The sequence below is a fragment of the Gambusia affinis genome, linkage group LG10 (genome assembly GCF_019740435.1).
Source record: "Gambusia affinis linkage group LG10, SWU_Gaff_1.0, whole genome shotgun sequence".
NCBI lineage: Eukaryota > Metazoa > Chordata > Actinopteri > Cyprinodontiformes > Poeciliidae > Gambusia > Gambusia affinis.
The window spans coordinates 11,001,319-11,023,625 of record NC_057877.1 but is presented as its reverse complement, the minus strand read 5'-3'; the positions used below and the strand labels follow the sequence as shown (position 1 = coordinate 11,023,625).

General features: G+C 39.2%; 3 protein-coding genes and 1 long non-coding RNA gene across 6 annotated transcripts; 2 read left to right on the top strand and 2 right to left on the bottom strand.

Moving 5' to 3' along the window:
- Positions 1-4: 4 nt before the first annotated feature.
- Positions 5-1,931, bottom strand: LOC122839042. Its single transcript, XR_006371979.1, has 5 exons — positions 1,790-1,931; positions 1,532-1,612; positions 1,313-1,447; positions 1,046-1,122; positions 5-198 (listed from the first exon to the last, which is right to left on the bottom strand). It is a non-coding gene; the product is annotated as an uncharacterized LOC122839042 (long non-coding RNA).
- A 1,142-nt stretch (positions 1,932-3,073) lies between these two features.
- Positions 3,074-9,431, top strand: oaz1a (ornithine decarboxylase antizyme 1a). Its single transcript, XM_044130221.1, is given in 6 exon segments — positions 3,074-3,260; positions 7,457-7,523; positions 7,525-7,611; positions 7,694-7,869; positions 8,199-8,284; positions 8,841-9,431. Coding segments are annotated over 6 exon segments (654 nt in total). The 5' UTR covers positions 3,074-3,153; the 3' UTR covers positions 8,972-9,431.
- Positions 9,432-10,554: 1,123 nt separating this feature from the next.
- Positions 10,555-17,562, bottom strand: peak3 (PEAK family member 3). 2 transcript variants are annotated; one of them, XM_044130218.1, is made up of 4 exons: positions 17,510-17,562; positions 13,356-13,486; positions 11,970-12,523; positions 10,555-11,697 (listed from the first exon to the last, which is right to left on the bottom strand). In XM_044130218.1, the coding sequence occupies exons 1-4, from the start codon at positions 17,530-17,532 to the stop codon at positions 10,687-10,689; spliced, it is 1,719 nt and encodes a 572-aa protein (XP_043986153.1). In that variant the 5' UTR covers positions 17,533-17,562; the 3' UTR covers positions 10,555-10,686. The 2 variants fall into 2 exon arrangements, with proteins under 2 accessions (XP_043986153.1, XP_043986152.1); XM_044130217.1 differs by lacking the exon at positions 17,510-17,562 and adding an exon at positions 13,712-15,158.
- Positions 17,563-19,793: 2,231 nt separating this feature from the next.
- On the top strand, positions 19,794-22,008 carry org (oogenesis-related gene). 2 transcript variants are annotated; one of them, XR_006371978.1, is made up of 6 exons: positions 19,794-19,950; positions 20,042-20,113; positions 20,187-20,391; positions 21,273-21,424; positions 21,693-21,819; positions 21,892-22,008. XR_006371978.1 is itself a non-coding variant. In XM_044130219.1 (6 exons), exons 1-6 carry the CDS (start codon positions 19,843-19,845, stop codon positions 21,934-21,936), a joined length of 687 nt encoding a protein of 228 aa, XP_043986154.1. In that variant the 5' UTR covers positions 19,819-19,842; the 3' UTR covers positions 21,937-22,008. The 2 variants fall into 2 exon arrangements, 1 of the variants encoding a protein (XP_043986154.1); XM_044130219.1 differs by having other exon boundaries at positions 19,819-19,950; positions 21,715-21,819.
- Positions 22,009-22,307: the final 299 nt, after the last annotated feature.

Here is a 22,307-nt window from a genome sequence, read left to right as displayed (position 1 = left end):
TCTGTGCTTTTTTTTGTCATTTATTTCTGGAGTCTGATGAGTCAGTTAAAGAAATGCGCAGCTTAGCTTCATATTTGTGTTTCACTCGTTAGCTTTCGATTTCAAGATTGCTTTCTTCCCTATTGGCTTTTTTCTTCTTCGTATTGCTCCGACTTCTTCGGATCCCCACCAACTTGTGACACTGTCCCATATGGAAAACTGAGGGCAGAAAAGAGGAAACAACATTGATTCTAAATGACAAGACAAGTTCACATTATGGATATATGATAAAACATGATGAATAACATAATACTCTGAATAAAAATGATCTCTAGACAAGTGGTGGCCGGATGTGGGTCAATGATAATCGCACCAAAACTACAGACTTCAGCAAAATTACAGCTTTACAGTTACCTTCTATTCTCCTACATGAAATTATTTTATAAACATAAACGCCTTTTTACTTCATTTCAGGTATTGGCAGTCATGTTGTAAAAGTCTATTTTGAAATGAGTATAATTTCCCAATTTTGTCCTTTAACGCTTTTCAAGAAATGTCACCATACAAAATGTATTATGCCCATGTTTTTCATATTTTATCAGGTAAGAAATACCAACTCATAGAAAAATAGTGTTGTATTTTATATACAACAACCCAAAACAAGATAGTGCTTTATTATACAGTGAAAGGAAAATGATCTGACTCCAGCTGCAAGTCTTTTGGGGAATGTCAAAAAAAAAAAAAAAAAAAAAAAGTGAAATAAGATGCATAAAATTCCTTTCATTTCACAATTACACACTAACTAGTTTTGGTTTAGCACAAAAAATACCAACACAATACACTGAAGTGTGATTTTGTAACGTGATTGTCTGAAATGGCTTAAGAATTGTGAATATTTTAGTACTGTGAGTAATTTACTGCTCAGGTGTTTACCATCAATAGGATGAAAATAATACACTTTCAAGCTTTATATGAAATGTATCTATAGAACCCCTAATCCTAAATATCTTTGTTTAGACAGAACGAGTTACATAAAAAGGATCAGTGTTGGAGAGACAGATCCTACCTGAGGTAGAGTACCTGTCTGGAGACAGTCAACTAGATACCCGATACCCGTCTCCTCCACAAAATAATCCAGAGCTTCTAAAACACACAAATATAAAATACCCTCAAGTCTGCTGAAACAAAGTACCGTAGTTGAAGATTAGACAAGAGATATAATTTGTTGTGTTCAAAATAAATAATAATAAGAAGTAAAAAAGCAACAATCTGACAGCCTGAGATTGAACCATGTGTGTACATAAAATGAAAAGAAGTGACGGCGAGCACTCACCATGAACTTCATTTACTCCTGAGCTCACCAGAAGCACGACCAGCGCCACCACCAAACAGCGGTTCATTGTAAATCCCTTCCATGGATTTGGAACGTCGTTCAAATTTTCAATGGACAGAATCCGTTCATAAGACACTACGGAAAGACGGGAACACATCAAAGAATTTGGAGTGGCGTCCACACACCCAGATGGCTGTTCATGGTGGACATTAGTATTACTTCTGATTGTTTTTCTTTATTCGCTCCAGGCCGAACTTTTGAATTCTGAGAATGGGGATGAGACCTTGGTCCAAACTGAATCTGTTTAAAAAAAAAAAGAATCAAATAAGTAAATTCTGTCTTCCCTTTTGTAAACCATGCTTCAGCAGTATAATTTAAAAGGTCTAAATCGGGGCCTGCAAACACATGGAGCTATTAAAATTTGTTGAAAGAACCTCACAGGTTTGTTATATGTTAGCCATCAGAAAGTAAACATACCTGAGTTTCTTTTTTACAAAGATGCAAGGGTCTGAAAAGTTATGATCCCTGTTTTGAGTCAAGTAGAGGGGGAAGTGTCACACAAACCCTTCAACATGCTCCTGAGCTTCTTGACTGACAGCAACAGAAGAGAGGCTCGTAGGGGGGCGTGGGGTGAAAGGAAGACGACATTGATAGTGCTCCCTAATACTTACCAGCAGCTGGAGAAGTGTGCCAGAAGTAGCAGTAGCATACCGAGTCTCACAAAGCTATTCATACCCCTTGAACAATTTCACAATTTCTTAATATGTTACAACCCAAAACATAAATATTTTTATTGGGAGCGTTGTTTAGTAGAGAAATCAATTACAATTCTCAAGCCTCACCATAGAGGCTCAGTTGGTTTCAAGTCTTCGAGCCATTCTAACACATGAATATTCAATGACAGCGCTAACTTTATGTTTAGGGTTGTTCTTCTGCTGGAAAACGAGCCTCATCACCACTCTCAAGTCTTTGGCAGACTCTAACAGGTTTCTTCCAAGTATTCTCTGTGTCTAGTTTCATCCATCTTACCATCAACTCTCTTAAGCTACACTTTTCAATCACAAAGACACAATATTCCAATAAAACAGCATAGTGTTTTCAAAGAAAATGGATCAGGATATTGAAAGGACCTTGTACAATAACAAAAGAAAGGCACGCAATGTCCCAAACTTTATAGGTCAATTTAATTCTACTTTCTTGGTCTACATATTATTATTATTGCCTTTTTTTTTGTATTCTCAGCTTCAAGATTGGGATGTGGGACACGTTTTCTTCCAAAACACTTTCTGTTTAACCAAGTTTAATGCATGGGTGAACACAAGCTCAGAAAATAACTTAAGAATAACAGAGCTTTTACACAAACAAGACGTCTGTCTCACTTTAAGTTGAACTGTAGGTGTGTGTCTGAGTCTGGTGTATTTTTGGTCAAAATATGTTAGTCCTTCAGTTACTTGCACTGAATTTTTCTTTAAATAAGAATAGTTACACTTTATAATAATATCACTTAAGTAAAAGTAAAAAAAAAATTACAATAAAACTACTCAAAGATATATTTTTCCAACATGTTTCTCAAAATATGGTTCAACACTATTAAAACTGTATGTCACTTACCATGGAAATAAATACATTTAGACATTGCAAAACAAACTAAAAGGGACAAATATAGAAGTAATATTAAACAGTTTCACGGGATTATTTAAATAGTCTGATTGTCTTTTCCCTATACGTCACAATGATCGGGACACTCCCCTGACTGATAACCGCAGCTCGCAGCCTTGACTCTGGCATCAGCCGACGAGGAGAGGAGACGGAGCGAGCAGCCTGTGGCGGACGCTGGCCGGATGGTTAAATCCAACCTACAGACGATTTTGAATAGTCATTGTTTTGTAAGAGAAAAAGAAAGACCCGAGATGCCTGTTATTGAGCAGTCCAGTAATAAACCTGAAAGGTATGTCGGTGTCAGCTGTTTTAGAATAAAAGCTAAATGCTAAGTTCTAAAGCTGCGGCCTAAGCAAGGTGTACAACTGTCTATTTACTGGAACGGCTGGTACAAGTCATGTATGTTGTTCACAATAACACGATTTTATATGGTAGTTGACGCTCCTAAACAGTTGCCAGGAATTATTTTATTTAACAAAAGTTTATAAATGACATATGAACATATAATTTATATACTTCATCACAATTTTAAATATATACTGTACATTCGTAATCAGCAACTAGACAGAAGTCACGGATCGTTGTTGACAGTCATTGCTCCTATTAGCCCGCTAATGCTAACCGAATGGCTAATATATGAAACGCAACATGGTTAGCCCGATGCTAAGTGCTACGTGTTCGCTGTTTGGAGCAAGATTAGCTTTGAATTTATTTTTAATTGTCAAATTAAAAACATTTAACGCTTAAATGATTAATTGTAATTTAGTCGCATCGCGGATACGGATAAAATTCTTCGTCTTTTGCCCACGTTTTCTAGCCTTTATTGGGTTATGTCATCGATGTTGTTTTTGTCGCTGCCATGATAATAATGTGTTATTCTTGATAGTTGACACAAAAACATAATACTTGCGTCAAATTGTATAGTATGGCATTGTACGTTTGTATGAAAACACTTAGAAGACTATTATTTTATTTACTTTGTTAGTTTTATGCCAACCGACGTCGTGATGAGTCGTGTTTTACCCCGTGTTTCTCACATGCTTACAAGTGTTTGGACATTTTCCGAAAATCCCATTTATGACAGATTTATTTTGCAACTGGCCAATCAGGCGAAGGTGCAATGACTATTTTCAGCAACCTTTGTCTCCACCTGATTCTGATTTGGCATCTGCAGCGATCAATACTCGCATGGTTCGTGGATTATAGGTTTCAGGGTTAATTAAAATGTTAACAGGACGGATTAGCTAATTTATGTCTTTGTTCGGAATCATTAGTTATGTTTTATTAGTGCGTTTTTCCTGTTCTGTGTTGAGGCGTTGTTGCTCGGGTTCTTTTCTCACAGGATTTTTATTCAGGCGATCTGTCCAGTTCTGACGTCTTTTAAAGCTCTCGAAGGAAATTTCCACTGCACTGCGAAAGGGGGTGGCATAAAGGACTCTGAGACAGCTAATGATACACAGTGTACATTTGCTCTTACATGGTACAGTTATTATTGTTATCAAAGCTTTAACCTTGACTAATTATTCCACTGCACGTATTGATGAGTTATGTAACATTTTCATATGTCCAATGTACATTTTCAAAATACTGTTAAAGTGTTGACTGGTGGACATCAAATGAACATTGATTGTTTACGAAGGAATAAATCTCAATTTTTATTATGACTATTTCTCAATCATGCCAGCTTTATTGGCTTAAATAAGTGTTTTATTGCTATCAGTCTGTTGGCTGAGTCAGATTGGGGTTATGTAACCACTTGTGGTACATGCCAGGGCTTTTTATTGAAATTAAGTAGTGCTTGGATACACAAGTGTGTCGGAAGGTTTGAGCTCACATTGAGTAATTAGGGTTTTGTGGCAGATTTCTATTCTCCAACTTTTGACAGGCCAATTTTTGTTCTTATTAAAGAACTATTAATAAATGCAGTAAACTTTATGAATTTGGTTAAAATTTTTTTCCCCATAATAAGTTTTATGATTTTCTAAATTCCATTTATTACATAGTATTTACAAAAAAAATACATATGCTGTTTCATAGAAAGGCAACCTAAAAGTGTTTGGGTTGAATGAGTGTTTCTGTGCTTGAGTCCCTCGAATAAAAGCTGTTGGTCTGAAGCAGAGATGAGCGTTCCCTGAGTGGGTCACATCAAACGTATGTGGCCCTTTTCCACAAGCAACACAGTTCTGTTCTGCTCTTCACAGTTTGGGCGGTTTTCCATTACAGTCAACGGCTCTAGTGGGTGGGGTGATCATGTAGTTGAGCGGTCTCGCAGTCAGAAGATGTGATCTGTGTGCAACACAAGGCTAAAATAGTGGAAGTCAAAGCTAATTTTAACGTCTGCCATTGTCCTTAAAATGCCGAATCTGCTCGGCCACAGTAGTGTGTTTACAAGCAGCAGGTCAGATTATTGTAAGGGAGTCACTGTTGAGATGCTATGATATTGACTAGATGTCATGTCTTGCTCCACATGTGAAAATCTCTAAAATAGGACTTTTGAAATTCAGCCTCATGTAAAAAATGTGCAACTAGCAGTCTCTGGTGGGTTTTCTCTCTAGAGAATGTACATGCTTACCTTACCTTAATTCTCAGATTTTATAAAGGTTGTAAATATTGTGCAAATCCAGCAAGTTCTCTAACAAACCGAGGTTGAAAGTTCAAACGAATAAAAGGAGTAGTATGACTTTTGCTCTGTCCCTAATTTCTATTATCTGCAGATATGCCAGAAAGGGTAGTTTCCTCTTTTTTTTTTTTTTTAAGTTTATATCCCTGAATGTTCTCTAACTTCATTTTTAAACACATCATTGTTATGGAAAATAGCTAATCTTAAATGTTTCCTCAATAACAACATTCTACATGAGAGTTGTTATGTCTGGTGTGTTCACTGGCAGGGGGAAATACAATTTTGAGTTTCCGAACGGCCAATCTCTGGTCAAGGCCAATCAAGATTAAAATGTTATTTTGGCCAACAGCTGTGTTTTTTTGTGTTTTTTCTTCTTCTTCTTTCCCATCTCCACCTTAGATGGTTGCTCCTACTGGCCTCTTAATAAAAACCACAAACGTTTTTGTCAAATCAGTTTTTCTTAATCAAACAGAAAAAGATAGAAAGAAGCTGGAAAAGATGCATCGGTCATGTAACATTAGTATATAATATGATTTCAACCTTGGTCTTAAATGTGCTAACACTACCATATGAGAGTTTTATGGTTGGAATAATCTTCTAATCTGACTGAGTCGAACCCTTATCTTAAAACCTTCAATGTCTCAAAAGATATTTTATAAAACCTGATGTTGCATTGTAACATTGTCAGCCTTGAGAACGGGTGTTTGCTGGTTTTAACACACCTACTCCAGACATAGCACAGCTGTGACATTTGTGTTAGAGAGCATCTTGGTGGTGCTGCTAATGGACCTCGTTCCTAATAGAAACAGACTGATCTTCACAAACACTGGACAACGAATGTGGTAACACAGCATTAGTGCTGAAAGTCAAGCTGAGTCAAAGAGGTGGGTGGTATTTTTTTTCATATGTTGAAAAGTGGAGCGACCTGTTTAGTCAACGGATAAAGTAGGGCGATGGTTAGACCTGCAGGACGTCGTCCCTCGACACTTTCTGGAATAAACTGAATGTACCACAGGAAAAATGGCAAAATGCAGGTTGGTTTGGTGGAGTTGGTATTTGTTTTTTTAGTTTTCTGTCTAACTATAGGGAAAAATAATAATTAAAAAAAGTATGGAAATATTTTTGTTTTCTGACTTTATTTTTGTTTCCTACAGAAAATCTAGACAAAAGAAAAATTAAGTAATTTAGTATAGGCTTTTGTCTTTTATCGTTAATTTGCCACAAGTCGTTTTTGACCTCATAGGTTTGTTTTTAAGTGCCTGAGAAGCTCTAGATAAGGGAGCTTGTTTGAAATGGGCTTTTACAACTGGATTTATGCAGATAAGTCCCCACTGCTGTTTACTAGAGGATAAAACATTTATATTAAAAACATGTTAAGTGTAACAACAACAACTTCGAATAGCGAAAGTGTGAAATTTTAAAATGAATTTGTGGGAACCCCGATGTTAGGCTTGTTGGATGAGCATAGCAGTTAGTTTCAATAGATGGAAAAAGCTCATTCAAGGCTAAAGAAATATATTCAGTTTGTAGTTAATATTTCACTATAAGGCGGCTCACTTTACTGGGAACTCTTATTTTTAATTAGTCACCACAGAAGTGCCAGCCTGTGCTTGTTTTAAATTTCACGAGTCAACATACAGAAATGCGTGTCTCATTTGAAAAGCACAGTCGCTGATTGATCTCTGTCCGCTACGTGTTGCCTGGAGTTTATTAACTTAAGTTGAGCAAATGTTTTACAGTCATTTATCTCTCCGTTGCGCAACGAACACAAAACCTCCTGTCTGCCTGGCAACTTTGGTTTGTGAGCATCTGAATACTTCACTTACGATGGCTCCGTCTTTGTGTGCGTCTGTGTCTCTCTCCAGTATCTCCAGTCCCAGGAGGTGCTCCCGCTGTTGCAGTAACCCGTGTCCGGGGCCTCTGTGGTGCTCCTGATGCCCCTCTCCCACCCCTGAAGATCCCAGGTGGGCGAGGGAATGACCAGCGGGATCGCAATCTTTCAGCTACACTATTCTACTCTGTACGTGGAACAAGTTTCTGTTTTCGTTTTTTTCACGCAGTCTTTTCGTTTTGTGGCATCTCATCTTTATTTCTCTCCGTAGGATGCTCATTTGTTGGTTCTTGAGGAGTCTCCCCCTGCAAACAGCAGAGTGCGTTTCTTGCTCTTTGAGCCCCGCCGCACCGAAGGCAAACATTGCGTCTGGAGGGCTGCGCTAAAGGGGGGAAATCTTTATGTTGAAATCCCTTCTGGAGCTTTGCCTGAAGGCAGCAAAGACAGGTCAGGAGGAGTACATCTTTTTCTGCATCTGTGCAGGAACTCGGTTTTTCATCAACAAATTAAATAGAAGTGACGTTGATCTTTGCTGAAGCTGATTGCTTCTATTGTTTTAGTCTGTGACTAAAGTCAGGCCTTTACTGTTTGTTTTTCTGTTTGTACTGTACTAACATAAATATAAAATGGGTTATGTGCAAAGAAGTACTTCACCGAAATGCATTTGGATAATTATTAGTAATACGTTCTGTTTTCAGTCATAAACCTGTATTAGGAGTGTTGTGATTACCTCGGAGTTCTTAGTCCTTTAATAATTGTTATTTTTTTCCCAACAGTTTTGCACTTTTGCTGGAATTTGCGGAAGAACAGCTACAGGCTGATCATGTTTTCATCTGCTTTCACAAGAACCGTGACGACAGAGGTGAGACGATATCTGTGTGGATTTGGTTTAATTAATAACTATTGCTTAATAATAAACCACTATGGCTCACAGCAGCAAAACCACTTATTAAAAATAATATTCAGAAATACTGAACTATATTTTGTTATCAGTTTAAACACATTTTGTTCGGGATATAAAACTTATTTTTCTGGTTTTCCTATGTTTAAAATGAAATGTTTTCTGTTTATATAAAAAGTAAATGTTAAATGTTATGTTTCGCTTCATTAGATGTGGGATAAGTCCACTAAGGCCAATTTGATGCTTCCCAAAAGTGGGAGCAAATTAGTTGCTGCTTGATGTAGATTAGGTCATAAAAAGTACTTGAAAAGAATTTTGTTAAAATGAATTTTAATAACCAAATGTAGCTTTTGCTGAACAACAAAATTGTTTTCTTTTTTTCTGTTTCTAAAGCTGTTGAATTATTTCTACTCATACTCCGTGTACTTTTACTCTGAGAGCTTTATATGTTTCTAAGTGTTGACGCTGTATTGAGGTCATACTAACAAATGTCTCTCCCCTCGCCGTTTCTCCTCAGCATCCTTGCTGCGTACGTTCAGTTTCCTGGGCTTTGAGATTGTTAGACCGGGTCATCCTCTCGTCCCCTCCCGACCTGACGCTTTCTTCATGGCTTACAGCATCGAGCGAGACTCCTCCGATGACGAATAAAATAACGCTGAGCAGTTACAAATGTTTGCTCCTATTTCAATCAACACCAACATCAGTTCTGAAAATGAGTACATTCTAGTCATTAAGTGTGGTTGAGGTTGGTGGATTTTCTTTTGCCTTTACCTACTGCGTGCTGTGTTTCAGTAAACGTTGCACTAGAGTTAAGATGTTAAATAGAGCAGGAATGTAAAGCAGAAAGCCTGCATGATATCTGGGCATTACATCCTCACCACCGTTTAATAATGTTCTTGTCCATCCTACCCCTGATCCCTGAATATCTCCACAGTATATTTAAGATAAATTGAAATCGTACTCATGTAAGTAGATGTTTTCATAGTAACAATTAATTTGATTTGATTTTTCCTGTTATTTTTTTAATGTGTGCATGATTTTAGTTTGCTTTGATCCACTTGGTAGAGATCTGCATGTTGTAACGACTAAATAAAAGTGCTCACCTTAACGTGTGGTCGGCTGAGTGATGTCGGTGAAAGCTTGACAAAATCAGGGTTTTTAGGTGATGCAGTGTGTGGGATCAAATTTACAGATGGGGGAGTTTATCATGTGGATATTATTGTTTTGTAATGTGAAACTTGAAAGAAGACATTTTTAGACATGTAAAAAAAAAAAAAAAAAAAAAGTAATTTGGGGTTAAATGTAGCATAACATGCTGTACAGTGCAGACCAAACGATTCTATACACTCATGGGCATGAAGTTCATCATTTTGTGCTTCTCTTTACATTTTTTTCTGATTGGCAAGGTTTGCATGCAGGTTTTTAGATATGTGTATACACTAATAGTTTAAATGTCCTTTAGCACACTGCAGAGAAAGCCAGCTCTCCGTATAGTCAAACCTCTGGCTGGATATTTAACAATTCTCCACAACAGACATGGTAGTTAATTTAAATCGATTGGTTTCCTGGTAGAGACCTGACTAATCAAGCCGTAAAATATTCACCGGCTTAATCCTAAGGCTGATTTGTCCAGAACCGAGTCCGATGTGTGTTTGGAGTGGATGAACTTCAAGGTAGTCTTCATATTTTTCATGTCATGCTTGACATTGTACATTGTGCTTCGATTTGAAAGTAAGGAGCAGTAACGTCACACCGTCTTCTTAAGCTGAGGTGAATGTACCATTTATCACAATGTCAAAATTTTCAGCCAGAATTATACTAGAAGCTTGATGGTCACAAAAAGTGTGTTTGCTGCTTGACCTATTTTGTGGAGAGGTGTGCATGTGTTCAACCCTGTGTAATTTAGATGAAATATTAATTGAAATGTATTCATCATATACTTCGTTTTTTTAGATCTGCATTACAATTTGACCATGTGTGCTTCAAAAAATATATATATACGAAGTTCAAATGCATAATTGAAATAAAACAGAGTGTCTGTAAATTTCTGACCAGCACTATATAGTTAACCATCATTTCTGTTTTAATTCACTGAAAAGGTTCTGCAGCTACATTCATGGAGGTAAAGCAGTGTGTTCTTACTTTGCATTGTAGCAACATTTCTGTTGATTTATTTATAATGAGTGCAAATTAGATATTAAATACATGAGATCACTAACAGGCTTGCTCAGTTAAGGATCTCATCTCTTTGATATTTATTTTATTTTACATCAATATGAACAGAGGAGCTAATGGAAGGATGAAGCTCTCCGAAAGCATTTTGTCCTCTGCACCTGATGGATTCTGAAAATATCTTGCTAAACTCAGCTCAGGATGTTGGAAAGCTGCATAGCCGCACCCATTACCGTTTCAGAATCGGTAAATGGCAGATACTTCAGACACATGCAGTCCTCCCAGTCCACACCAGGCGGATCCTCGATCAGTCCCACCTCTGCCAGCTTCATCACCAGCAGGGCTCGCTTGACAGTCAGCCAGTTCTGCACAGCCGTGACCGACAAGGAGCCTCTGTGGTTGGATATGGAGACCCGGGGCCCCCACAGGAGCACCTGCAGCATGGCTATTATGTCCGTCATCTGGGGGCCGCTCTCGCTCTGAAGCAGAGAGGAGAAATGAAGAAGCCCCGTCCGGTATACAGACAGAGTAGGGTCTTTGTGGGTTTTCTGTGGGCGCAGGCAGAACTGAATTAGGGCTCCCATTTGGCATTTAATGGAGGAAAGAGCCTGAGGGGCCAAAGCAGCAGACTGCGGTGTCACTAGCACACGAGGACAGCCATATTTCCTCCACAACTCCTGCACCCAACCTATTTGACCATCCTGTTCCAGCACATCTCCCCCTTTACATCTCTGCCTGCCGGGCCAGACCAGAAGGATCTCTCTGGGTCTGAGCTCAGCTGCAGCAGCACTGTTGCTGTGCAGGTGGTGTGACCCCATTAGGACCTGCAACACCAGAACACACACCTGCCTGTTGTAATTCTGACAGTCGCTGGGCTTCACCAAGCAGCTGTCCTGAACAAAGTCCTCCAGGGTGGCGTGCGGCAGATCACGTTCCACGCTCACACAGTGTCCTCTCTGAAGGAGAGAGTTAACTGTGAGAGACGTCATGCTGGGACAACAAGGCGCTTTCTCATTGCTGCCTCCGTCTGGTGGATCAGGAGCCCTGCAGTCTGACTCTCCAGTGGTGGAAAGATCTTGCCTTGCGTTGGTTTCGCTTTCCTTATCAATGCTTGGCTGAAAATAAGCTATGACATCTTGCACATTCGCATGCAGGTTTTCTTTGTTTCGAGTCGATGGAGCGTTCTTCGTCCCTTTGCATGCCTACACAAATAATGACAGAACAATATGCACTCATTGCATCAAAGCGTTTTGCAATTCTGTGATAAATGTGACACAAAGAGGTCTGTAGCTGCAGCTGGTGTAACTGCTGAAAGGAAGTTATGTTGGCACCACAATGAGTAGAACATTTGCAAATGTTGATAAAGATCAAGATTGTTTTTAACGCAATGTGCTTTGTATTTCAGACTTAACATGCTGTGAAAAATCTCAAATCATAAAAGACCACATATGAAATAAGAGATGAGCAAAATTACCCTCAAACCAAGCACCCTCCCGGGGAACTTTGGGCTCTGGAGGCTGTAGTAGGTCTTGTCTCCGATCTTCTTTGGCTTGCTCCCCTCACACAGCAGGAAATCTTGAGGCTCATATGAGTCGCATTCCCTTTCTTTCACCTTTAGGACGCTGCGCTCCTCAACGCTCTTAGCCATGCTTCGAAGGAAGAGCAGCTGACGATGCTGAATCCTCCCTGAGACAACACGCTGGTCCTCAAAGCTCCCAAAGACGGAGGTAAGGTGTTCATCTGGGGTATCAAAGGACAGCTGGGACAGGGGCTGCAAGGGAGTGGGGCTTCTTCTGGCTGGTTTCAAGTCTTGAGTCTCGTCATGCATACAAATATCGGGTATCGGTGCCATCATGTAGAGGGGGTTGTCAAAGTTTTGAGGACGTCTTTGCAGAGGAGAGAGTGGAGAGAGGGAATAGTGTGCAGGTGGCTCAATGGCGGGGAGAGAGAGGGCGCGGGTCAGCTTCTTCTTTGGAACAGGAGGTGGTGTGCCATCGGAGAAGAATCTCGTCTGGTGTTTGAACGGATCTGGGCAGTACAATGAGAAGGAACCTTAGATCTAAACAAGAATATAAGAGGAAACAGACTAGATTTAAGAGTCACAAATGCTCAAAATAGTTGTACAATTGCGGGGGGAAAAAAAAAAACAGGTCGTAGTGACATTTTTCCAATTTCACTTTAGACAATCAGCGAGGAGTGAAGTAGCGGATATTAATTTACAGTGCAGCTGTTGCCATCTCTTTCTGTGCCTTTTTGAATAAATGTGACCAATGAAAAAGTAGCATTTTTACTAGATGTTTTGGGTGATATCACTTTAATAAAAGATTCATTTATTTTAGAACTTTATATACACATTTTTTCTGGAGTGCCATTAAACATGTAAGGCACCCACCTATTTACCTCACATGGTAAATGTTTCAGAAGAGATTATTTCTATTTTAGGATTTAAAACATAGGAAGTAAAATAGTAAAAAAAATACCACTGACACTTTTTTATTACCTCAATTTAAAGCCTACATGAGCACTAACATTTTCAGTTTGAACTTACCACAGTATTTTTATTATGTGTATGTTTCACCTCGTATTTTAACCTATTTGGGGTTTTATTATTATGACAGCTGGATGACCTGAATTTCCTGCGAAGTTATTTTACTCAGAAGCTCACTTGAAATTTACTGAAAGTAAAGGTCATATAGGACTGCTTCCTTTCTCTGCTTGTCACGAACTGAAAGACGAACTGAGGAGAGGAGTGGACCGCTCCTCCCGTTTGTTCCCCTCATCAACACCAGTCGCCAATTCAGCGTAGAATTTAAATCCCACACAAAATGACGAGTTACAAGCCGGAGGTTTGCAGTCCTACCGTAGCGCTGGTGGATGGGACACTGGGCTGCATGACAGTCAGTGGGCTCAGAGAAGACATTGCTGTCTGCAAAGCTGGGATGCTGAAACCCAGTGGGGCTGAAGACAGAGTCTGACTCCACACTGGAACGTCTGAAGGAACACAAAGCGTGCATATGTGCAGAACCGTCCTCTGCATAGTCTGATTTTGCAGAATATTGTAAAAAAAAAATTCTACAAGTAAGAACATGCACTGCAAAATGCTTGAACATACATTGACAAATGATCTGTGAAAATATAACTATTGTAAAAAAAAATTTTCCCACTTTTTTTCCAAAGAAAATCTAATTAATGAGAGTCTAAGCACTTTTGCCTTACCTGTGTTGTTTGACAGGCAGTATTGGAGGCAGATCCTTCTCTCTGCTACCAGAAGCGGACGCCATCAGGAACTTAAGCTTTAACACCTTAATCCTTTCCCTTCACCTCAGCAGCATCTCCTTCCTCTAACTTGTAGCACACTAGAAGCTCAGGAGGCCAGCTCGCTGACTCTTTTAAAGACTTCCTATCTGCCTCAGTTTCTGCTTCCTACTACTTCGTCTGAATGGTTGCGTATTTCAAAGCGACTCGTCTTTAAAAGGTGTTGCTCGGCGGATGTCTCAGTTTCTGTCAGAGCTTGAGGTTGGCACCGGAAGAGTTGTCTCTGTACTGAGGGCAAAGCTGCTCTCTGAGCTAACCTCAACTCCGGCAGAAGGAGGAAGAGCAGTTACAACAGAGCGCCTTCATGTCGCGCTTGTGTCTGTCTGTTTCTCCCAGGTGCAGCTCACCGGTGTTCGTCCTAAGCTCATGTAATGTTACAAAACTAGTTTTACAGGTTTTTGCATCAACTTCATGTACTTCTATGACCTTTTTCAACCGATCAAGTATTAAACTAGGACAGCATGCAGTTTGTAGCACCTTGAATCCCAGCCTGGGGGCTTTGTGGGGCCTCTCTCCAGTAAGAGGCTATCAAATAGCAATATAGAGGCACTCAAAACCAATAACAATGTACATTTTTCAATTTCCTATTTGATATAATAGAAATATAAAATATCTGGTTAGAGAAACAAAAACTAAATTTTTTTTGATTGTTTTCATTTTGTAGCAGGCAGCTACGTCTGCGACTATCATATGTCTAAACTTTAGGAGGCACTTTTTCTTCTATTCACCTTGACTTGCCTCTAAATTGAAAGTTATGTCAAATGCAGAGCCAAGTGTCTGTGTGGACTGAAACACAAACAAAACAAGCTATCAGTTGGAAAGATAACAAGGATGTTAATTTTCTAAAAATTAATAAGAACCTAGTCAACCTACTTCTGAAATTTAAATCATTTTAACGACAAATATCACTGTATTTAAGCCATAATAACATATGACAGCACATCCTGCAAAGTGAGAACAAGCACAGGGCAACATATCTTTTTCTGACTGTCTCTCATCCTTTATCATCTTCATCATCCTCCTCTCACAGCAAACTGACGTGTTGCCTGGTGACAGGTTAGCACCAGTGTTGTGTGAGAATTTGCAATGACATGTAGCCTAAATGGTGATTTAATAGACCCAAACCTGCCGCATTGATACAAACTCTCCGAGAACTAGGTGCACAGAAGAGACAACACGTTCTAATGTCATGACAGCTACATGGTGGTTTTACATTTAAGTATCTGCTTACAGAAACATGAATAGAATAAGTATTTTTTTTCTATTCCTTAGCCAGATATATTTTATAAATACCTTAAATTGGTAAATAACTACAATAAGATTGAATAATAGCTTATTATTACGGGCTGTTTTTTTTTTTTTTTGTTTTTTTTTTTTTTTTTTTTTTTTGCATATCTGAAGTCCAACATCTCTTTACACTCTTGCATTTGGAGTCACATTTAAAAACACAGTTGTCGTCTTTAAGACTAAAACAATATGAATTGTTGGTATTTAAAGCTCCCTTGTTACAAAAAAGGACAACATTTTCATCTGAATTTTCACTTCCACGTGAGAGCAGAAACAAAGACGGAGTTCACAAATCTGAGAATCGCTCTCAGTCACCTGTTTTACTCAACAGGAATTACGCTGCATTGTTCTGACTGACCAGAATCCTGGGAGGTTATGACCTCTTCCTGTTTCCACTGAACATACGTGTTGTGTTATTTCTCTCCTCCTCCTTGGGTTTAATAATCAGATTCTAGTACTTGATGCTAATTCTATATATATATACTATGACTAGATGATGGTTCCTTCGCTCTGTCTGGATATCATTTGTGCACAAAAGCAGTCTGCAAAGTTAAAGCAGTTGTTTTTCTGCTTAAGTATTCTTACTGCATCTGTTTTTTTCTCACTTGTTTATACAATCAAAGAAAAATGTGAAATTTCAGTTGCCTCCAGCTACCTTATTTCATGCATGCCTTTATTGCACAGCAGTGTCTCTTTTTAATGGTTTTTCTTGCAAAGTGATTTACTTTGCTGCTGCAACAATGTGAAAAAGTGTCAAAAATGTCATATTTTCGTCCCTTGCACGGCGGATCCATAGTGTTTCGCACATACTAAAAAATACTAAAAAACTTTGCAATTTTGACAGAATTTTCATTTTATGGAAGGGTAATGTTTTACACATAAGATAATATTTATAAACTCAAAAGTCCAAATAGAAAACTTGTGGTTGAAGCTCAAGGAGTGCTTCCAATCTCTAAGATTTGGGGTTCATCACTAAAAATAAAATGTAATTAATAAATAAATACATTTTCAGTTGCTATTTACATGAGCAAAAATCCTTTTTGATTCTTTTTTTAAGACTACTTTTAAAATTGTTTTTGTTTTTACTTCTTTTATATTGTTTTTCTTGTTATTTGAGCGATTCCTGTCTCATTTCCTAGAAACAAATGTCCTGGTTGAATGAAAAACAAGTTTAGATTTAACTCCACCAGAGGCATAAATATTAATGGACTCAAAGCCGCCATTTTATTGTGGATTTATAGAGGCTCTGTATTTGTTTTTGCTGCATACTGAATCTGCTTTCTGAATCCTGATTACTAGAAGGCTCTCAAAAATTAAACATTCATCATTTTTCTCCCATTCATCCCTCACTGCCTACTCCTGCTTTTGTAAATGCTTTAGAGGCTGAATTTCATTAAAGCCAAAACCCTTAATTACCCAGAAAATCTTTTACGCCATGCAAATAAACAAACCGCATAGTACCAAGATTATAAATTTAAATTTGTCTGCTTCCAATGTTGAAGGAGCAGCTCCGTCGCAGTTTGTGTCACAGTGCCATTTATCCTCCACCTTTCAGTGTGTGGGAGGCAGATGGGTGCATCAAGTGACCAACATTAGGACCCTTTTCAGCGAAGCTCTTCAGCCGTTAGAGGGGCAGGTCTGGTTTCTCTGAACACATCACCGAAGCATGACTGTGGAAACTCTTAACATGTATTTAACACTGATACAAACTGAAGCAGGTAGCCTGAAGATTGGCCATTTAAAACCAGGGCACCAAACTATAAATCCAGTCAGATTTATACAGCAATATAGAATGCTAGTGTTTTGATTTGTTTCTTTTTTTTTTTTTTTTTTTTAATGAACCATTATTTTACAGGTGTAGAATAATTACGCAACGTATATCATCAATGAATTTACAAAACAAGAACTGAACTGACTTTGCAGGGAACTTTCTCTCCTCCATCAGGGTCGAAATTGAATATACATACTCAAATATACACAAACATTCCCACTGATACTTGGTCAAATTTCCTGAAGAAAAATGCAAAGAAACTAAAAAAAGTTTGTTGCTGCTTGAAGCTTGCTGTTTTTGTAGCCATCAACACACTCTTGGCATTTTTTGTTGAAAGATATTCAACCACTATCCTTGAATTCAAACATAGTCAACAAATTCTCCTAAGGTCAGAGGTTTGGGGAGAGCATTTTATAGTTAATGTTAACCTAATTTCCCATTTCAAAACCTTTCCGGAAGAGTGTTTTTCAATCGTTGTCCTTTCTGGAGCACTCACTTGTAAATATGTACAAATTTTTTGACCCAAACATCCAAACATTCGTTCACCATTGAAAGTAAATTGATAAATATGTTCAGAAAAAAAACCCCAGGAGAATATTTGGAAGTGTGAACATGATTTAAAGAACTCCATACTAACTCACAAGCATGGTGATGGATGTATCATGCTGAGGGCGTGTTTCAGTGCCAGCGGTACTGGTTCATTACACGTTGTTGAAGGATGATCACAATAGACAATTATCTCTTAATTAAACAAACTATTTCAAATTTGGACTCAATTGACCAGAAATGTTTGTCAGACTCAATTATTCATGCAGTATTTTACATTTTACAGCTACAGGAAACAACACATATTCTAATCAAATGCATACTTTAAACCAGCTTGCACAGTTGACATAAATGACATTGAAAGTCAAACTTCTTTTCTTAGTGTGCTACATTAAATGTTTCTTTATGATGTGATAGAAGCATCGTTTTAGCTTATCTGGTGGCTTCGCTGTAGAGGACGCGGAACTTGAGGCGCATGGGGAAGCGTGCGGCTCTCCTCTCAGCAAACTCTCTCCACACTGGGAGTCAGGAAAGTCTTTGGACAGCTTCTTCTTGGCTCCTAACAGGTGGGAACAGTTCCCTTTGACGACCTCTGCGTTGCCACAAATGGCACTGGAAGCCTTGCTGTCGCTGTTTAGGCGGTGCAATCCAGCCTGACAGAGCAGTGCCTCCTCACTCGCCATCTGTGGGCTCTGGCTTAAAGTCACAAAGCCGTACGGTGTGGTGACCTTGGTGAGGTGGGGCAGGGACAGAGCGGCCTTACTTGTCGGGTCCAGGCAGTAAAGGGTGCTTTTGTTGGAGGGAGGAAATGGTACATCCCGCTGAAGGAAGGATCTCCTCTTGGCTAAAGGGTCTGAAAGACACCGCTCAGCTTTACGGCCTGACAGCAGAAAACTGGAGCAGGAGGAGGATGAAGATGAAGAGACGTTAGCCCCACAGCTCCTTAATTCTCCTTCTGACTCTGCTTCATTGTCCTGTGCCTCCTTGTCCAGTGACTGAAAACTGGTCTGTACTGACAGACTTGGTATGGTGAACTGTGGGATGCTATCAGGTGTCAGGATGTTGGCAAAGATGTTTTCACGGCTTGTTTGTGAGTCTGTAGAGCATCCAAGGGACTTTGCGCTGCCGGTGGCCCACAGCAGGGCCCGAATCCCCGCACTGCTGCTGCTGCGCCTCCTGGTTGTGGAGAAATCACCCGAAGCTTTGCTTCCACTGCAGATAGCACCAAAACTGAATGTTCTTGTCACTGGTTGCTTATCCATTTTGTAAGAGTCTTCCACTGCCAGTGTGCAGGTTTGATTGTAGTTTGACATAAGGCGGGGCAACAGGAGGCTTTTATATTCATCTAGTTGTATCTGTTTTTTTTTTGTTTTTTTTTTCTTCAAACACATAAAAGGACACGGAGACGTCACAGAAACTCCAGCCGGAAATGGTTACCAATTAGAGAGCTGCACTTGTATGGAAGCACAGTTAAGGATTTGTTTCTCAAAGCTCTTCAGATGCAAAGTAGCAACAAGAGCAGGAACAGCATCTGTCTACCTCGTGAGGCTTGAAGCAGTAATCTGATATTAAACCACAACACTTTTCACTTGTTCTAACTATTTCAGGGTTAGTTTTCATTATCAATGAACGATTACTCAAGTGGAGTTTTAAAAAAATTGCTATTTTGATAGAAACCAAATAGTCCCATACAGAATAATATATGGCTTTTTAAAAATATTGTTTGCAATTGTAGAGGGATAAATTAATCTATTGTACTTTATGGCTGTTTTGCTAAAATATAAGTTGGCGTTTGGATGGATATAGATGTAAATGTATATAACTGTTGTTCATTCAATGTGAAACAAACCACACAAAAAGCAGTTGCAAAATGTTTGTAAAATATCCTTCCCTAATCTATTTGTCTGCATCACTTCCTTTTTTAAGTTTGCACACTGCAATAAAAGATAAATGCTCTCAGCTGAGCAATACAGGGCTCTATCGCTGTGATGTTTGACTGACAGTATGATGTTTCTTATCTTAAAGGCTGTTGTAGTTTTAAACCAAATGTGACAGGGTGGGAACCCTTTGAAAAGTTTCACTTTTTGTCTTATTTGTCCACTTGCATATATTTTCTTTTTTTTTTGGCAAATGTGAGCTGTGCTTTTGTTTTATTTTTTTGGGTATCTGTTAATAGACTGGGGAAAAAAAGGTATCGAACATTTGCTAAGCATTGTGTGTATTAATGCGGTTTTCCTTTAAATGAGAAAACAGCAAACATGAAGGTTTAGCATCTGTCCACACATTTGGCCCACATTCAGGCCCTCTGATGTGCGTTAATTAGCCAGACATGTCTATTGGTTTGTGCTGATTACATCAGGTGCGTTTGTCTGTGCTCATTGGCCACATCGACGTAACAGAAAAATACATTTTAGGCCCCAAACCTCTCATGAGCGTCTCTCCCTCACTGCAGACCCGGCAGGTCCAGGCTTCGTCCCGCAGTACCATGTCTTGTGAAACCTCCGGGGACGCTGTGGCGCAGCCTGAGAACTCTGAGGTGAGGATAAATTCTGAAAAACGCCGCGGCCATGTGTCTGTGATCAGTCTGTTTGTTCGGCGAGTCTCACCGTCTGTGTCTCCACCTGTAGGGCGAAGTGGTGAGGAGAGACGGCGTGTTTCGCTCTGCTGTGCGCAGCCTCCTCTGGCCTTTCAGCATCGTTGTAAGTTTTTGTTTCAAAACCAACATGGAGTGAGACTTCCTCAGGCGTGGACTAACTCTGTGCACGACTGCAGGTAAGGGCCTTCCGCGGATTTGTGTGGACGCCTCAGCAGAAAAGCCTTTCCTGTCCCGTGACTTCCAGCCCGGCACGTCACAGCCTCACTGGCCATAAGCGCCTCTCCCGGTTCACCCGGCTGCTGCTGCGCATCCTGCCCTGCTGGGCGCAGGCCGCCCTGGGCTACCCGGTGTCCTACAGCATTGGGCTTTTATTGTCCCCAGGTAAGTAACCTAGGGTTGTTTTCACATTAAAGCGTGGACGTCCGGCTCCAGTCCTGCCAGTTTTTATTGAGTTTCTGCTCAAACAGAGCGGACTCAAATGATCAAACTACCTCCTCAGCATGCCAAAATTCTGCATAGGCTTTAAAATTAAGAATAAAAATGTTATTTATTTTCTTTTTGTTTTTTTTAAATGGAAAGAATTCAAAATCCTCATTGAAGGTATAACCTAACATATTTTATATCCTATGCTGAAGTTGGACTTTAATTCTCACATTTACAATTTGTTGTTCATAATTGGCCAAAGCTGCATGTTGAAGACCCCTGGTCTAGAACAAATCTGTTTTTAGATATTGCAGTTTTCATACTTCAAATTTATTTATTTTTAACTCCTAAGTGTTCACATGAAATGCCAAGTTTATCAAGGAAAGAAATTAAATTCTTAATTGCAAGAACCTTGGCTTGCACTGGGTTCTTAATTAGTGGCTCTATATATTTTCATTACTATTTTAACTTCAATCCAGTATTAGCCAGCTGGGGCTTATGGCTCTACCTTGCACTGATGGGTCTACAAAGACACTTGGAAAAGTCCATTTATTACCTGTACAATATAAAGCTTGTTACAATTGGTAGAATTTTATTGTTTTCAGTTTGCCTGTATTAAAGTATGAAACGTGTATAATGGAATTTGTCTTAAATGGGCATCTTGCTAGAGAAGCTGCTTTAATCTCATGCAATGACTAATTTACTTGCACTTTTTCTAGAAGGCAAATGAGCCTTAAATGGTTGCTTTACTCAACCAGTATATTCATGAGTGGAGTTTCATCTACTTGTGATGAGATGCTATGGATTATTGTAGCTGGTTCTCCATGTTCTCTTAACAGAAGTCAGTGTTTCTCCTACTAAACCATGTGGAAAAGGCAGCAAGAGAAAAATTGATGCGCTTGACGATGAGGATGAGGATGACGACCCATTCTGGATGGTTGAGCTTTCTAGGACTCTTCCAGAAGATGACTCAAATGATCCTGACTATGAGGTTTGTTTATATGATCTTTCATTAATTGACATGTCAGGCCAGTTGGTATTGGTATGTTGCTGATCAAACATGATTAGATGATAGCCGTCTGACTTTTGTAGAAATCTGAGCCCTTTGCTTAATGTGGGTTTAACATCAAAAAAACCACAATTGGACACCTACACTAGCTGGTGTTCTTGACTAGCTTAAATCTAATTCTTCTAAATAACCTGACACGATTCTAAAGTTATTCAGCTATTTGTAGATGTTGGCTATATTGACCCTTAAGGGATCTGTCTTTGTCCCCTCAGACCACCGCAGAAGAGACGGACAGTGAGGAATTTGCCTCAAACAACGATACAGAAAGTGATCTTGAGATTTCAGGAAGGGATGTCGTTATTGAGGACGTGAACACTGTGAGATGACTTGCAGACTCATTGAGTGACATCGTTTAAGGCGTTTACTTTATCTGTCTGCTTTATTTGCAGGATGTTGCTGTGCCCAAGCCTTCTGAGGGGTCTACAGCTGTTTAATCTTTTCATATGCTGTGATTTTTGTATGTATATATATATTTGGTAATTCAATAAAGCTTTATTTTGCTCTAATATTGTGGCTGCTTTACCACTAGATGGCAGTATTGTATTTTCAAAGATTCTTGTTGAGGTACCTTTGCAAACGTGGTGTGTTCTGTTAACAGAGTCTAGGATTTTATTTTTCTTTCCCTCTTATCTGAAACTCTATACTATGTGCCTCAACTAGATAGAGTTTCACTAAAGGAAAACCGTTTAAAGTTTAGCAACGTAGATTGCAAAGAATGCATGAGCTGCCCATATTTATCTGTAGAGCGAGGTTCTAATCATGTGGTCCTTTTTGTCTAGAGTCCAACCTTTTCTGCTTCCTGCAG

Excerpts from the sequence above, each read along its gene's own strand:
- peak3 (XM_044130217.1), bottom strand. The coding sequence starts at position 13,776 with ATGGCGTCCGCTTCTGGTAGCAGAGAGAAGGATCTGCCTCCAATACTG. Across the intron at positions 13,487-13,711 it reads CTGCCTGTCAAACAACACAG|ACGTTCCAGTGTGGAGTCAG; the intron begins GTAAGGCAAAAG and ends GTGTTCCTTCAG. Across the intron at positions 11,698-11,969 it reads GGAGGGTGCTTGGTTTGAGG|GCATGCAAAGGGACGAAGAA; the intron begins GTAATTTTGCTC and ends TTATTTGTGTAG.
- org (XM_044130219.1), top strand. The coding sequence starts at position 19,843 with ATGAGCGTCTCTCCCTCACTGCAGACCCGGCAGGTCCAGGCTTCGTCC. Across the intron at positions 20,392-21,272 it reads TGGGCTTTTATTGTCCCCAG|AAGTCAGTGTTTCTCCTACT; the intron begins GTAAGTAACCTA and ends TTCTCTTAACAG. Across the intron at positions 21,425-21,714 it reads CAAATGATCCTGACTATGAG|ACCACCGCAGAAGAGACGGA; the intron begins GTTTGTTTATAT and ends TTGTCCCCTCAG.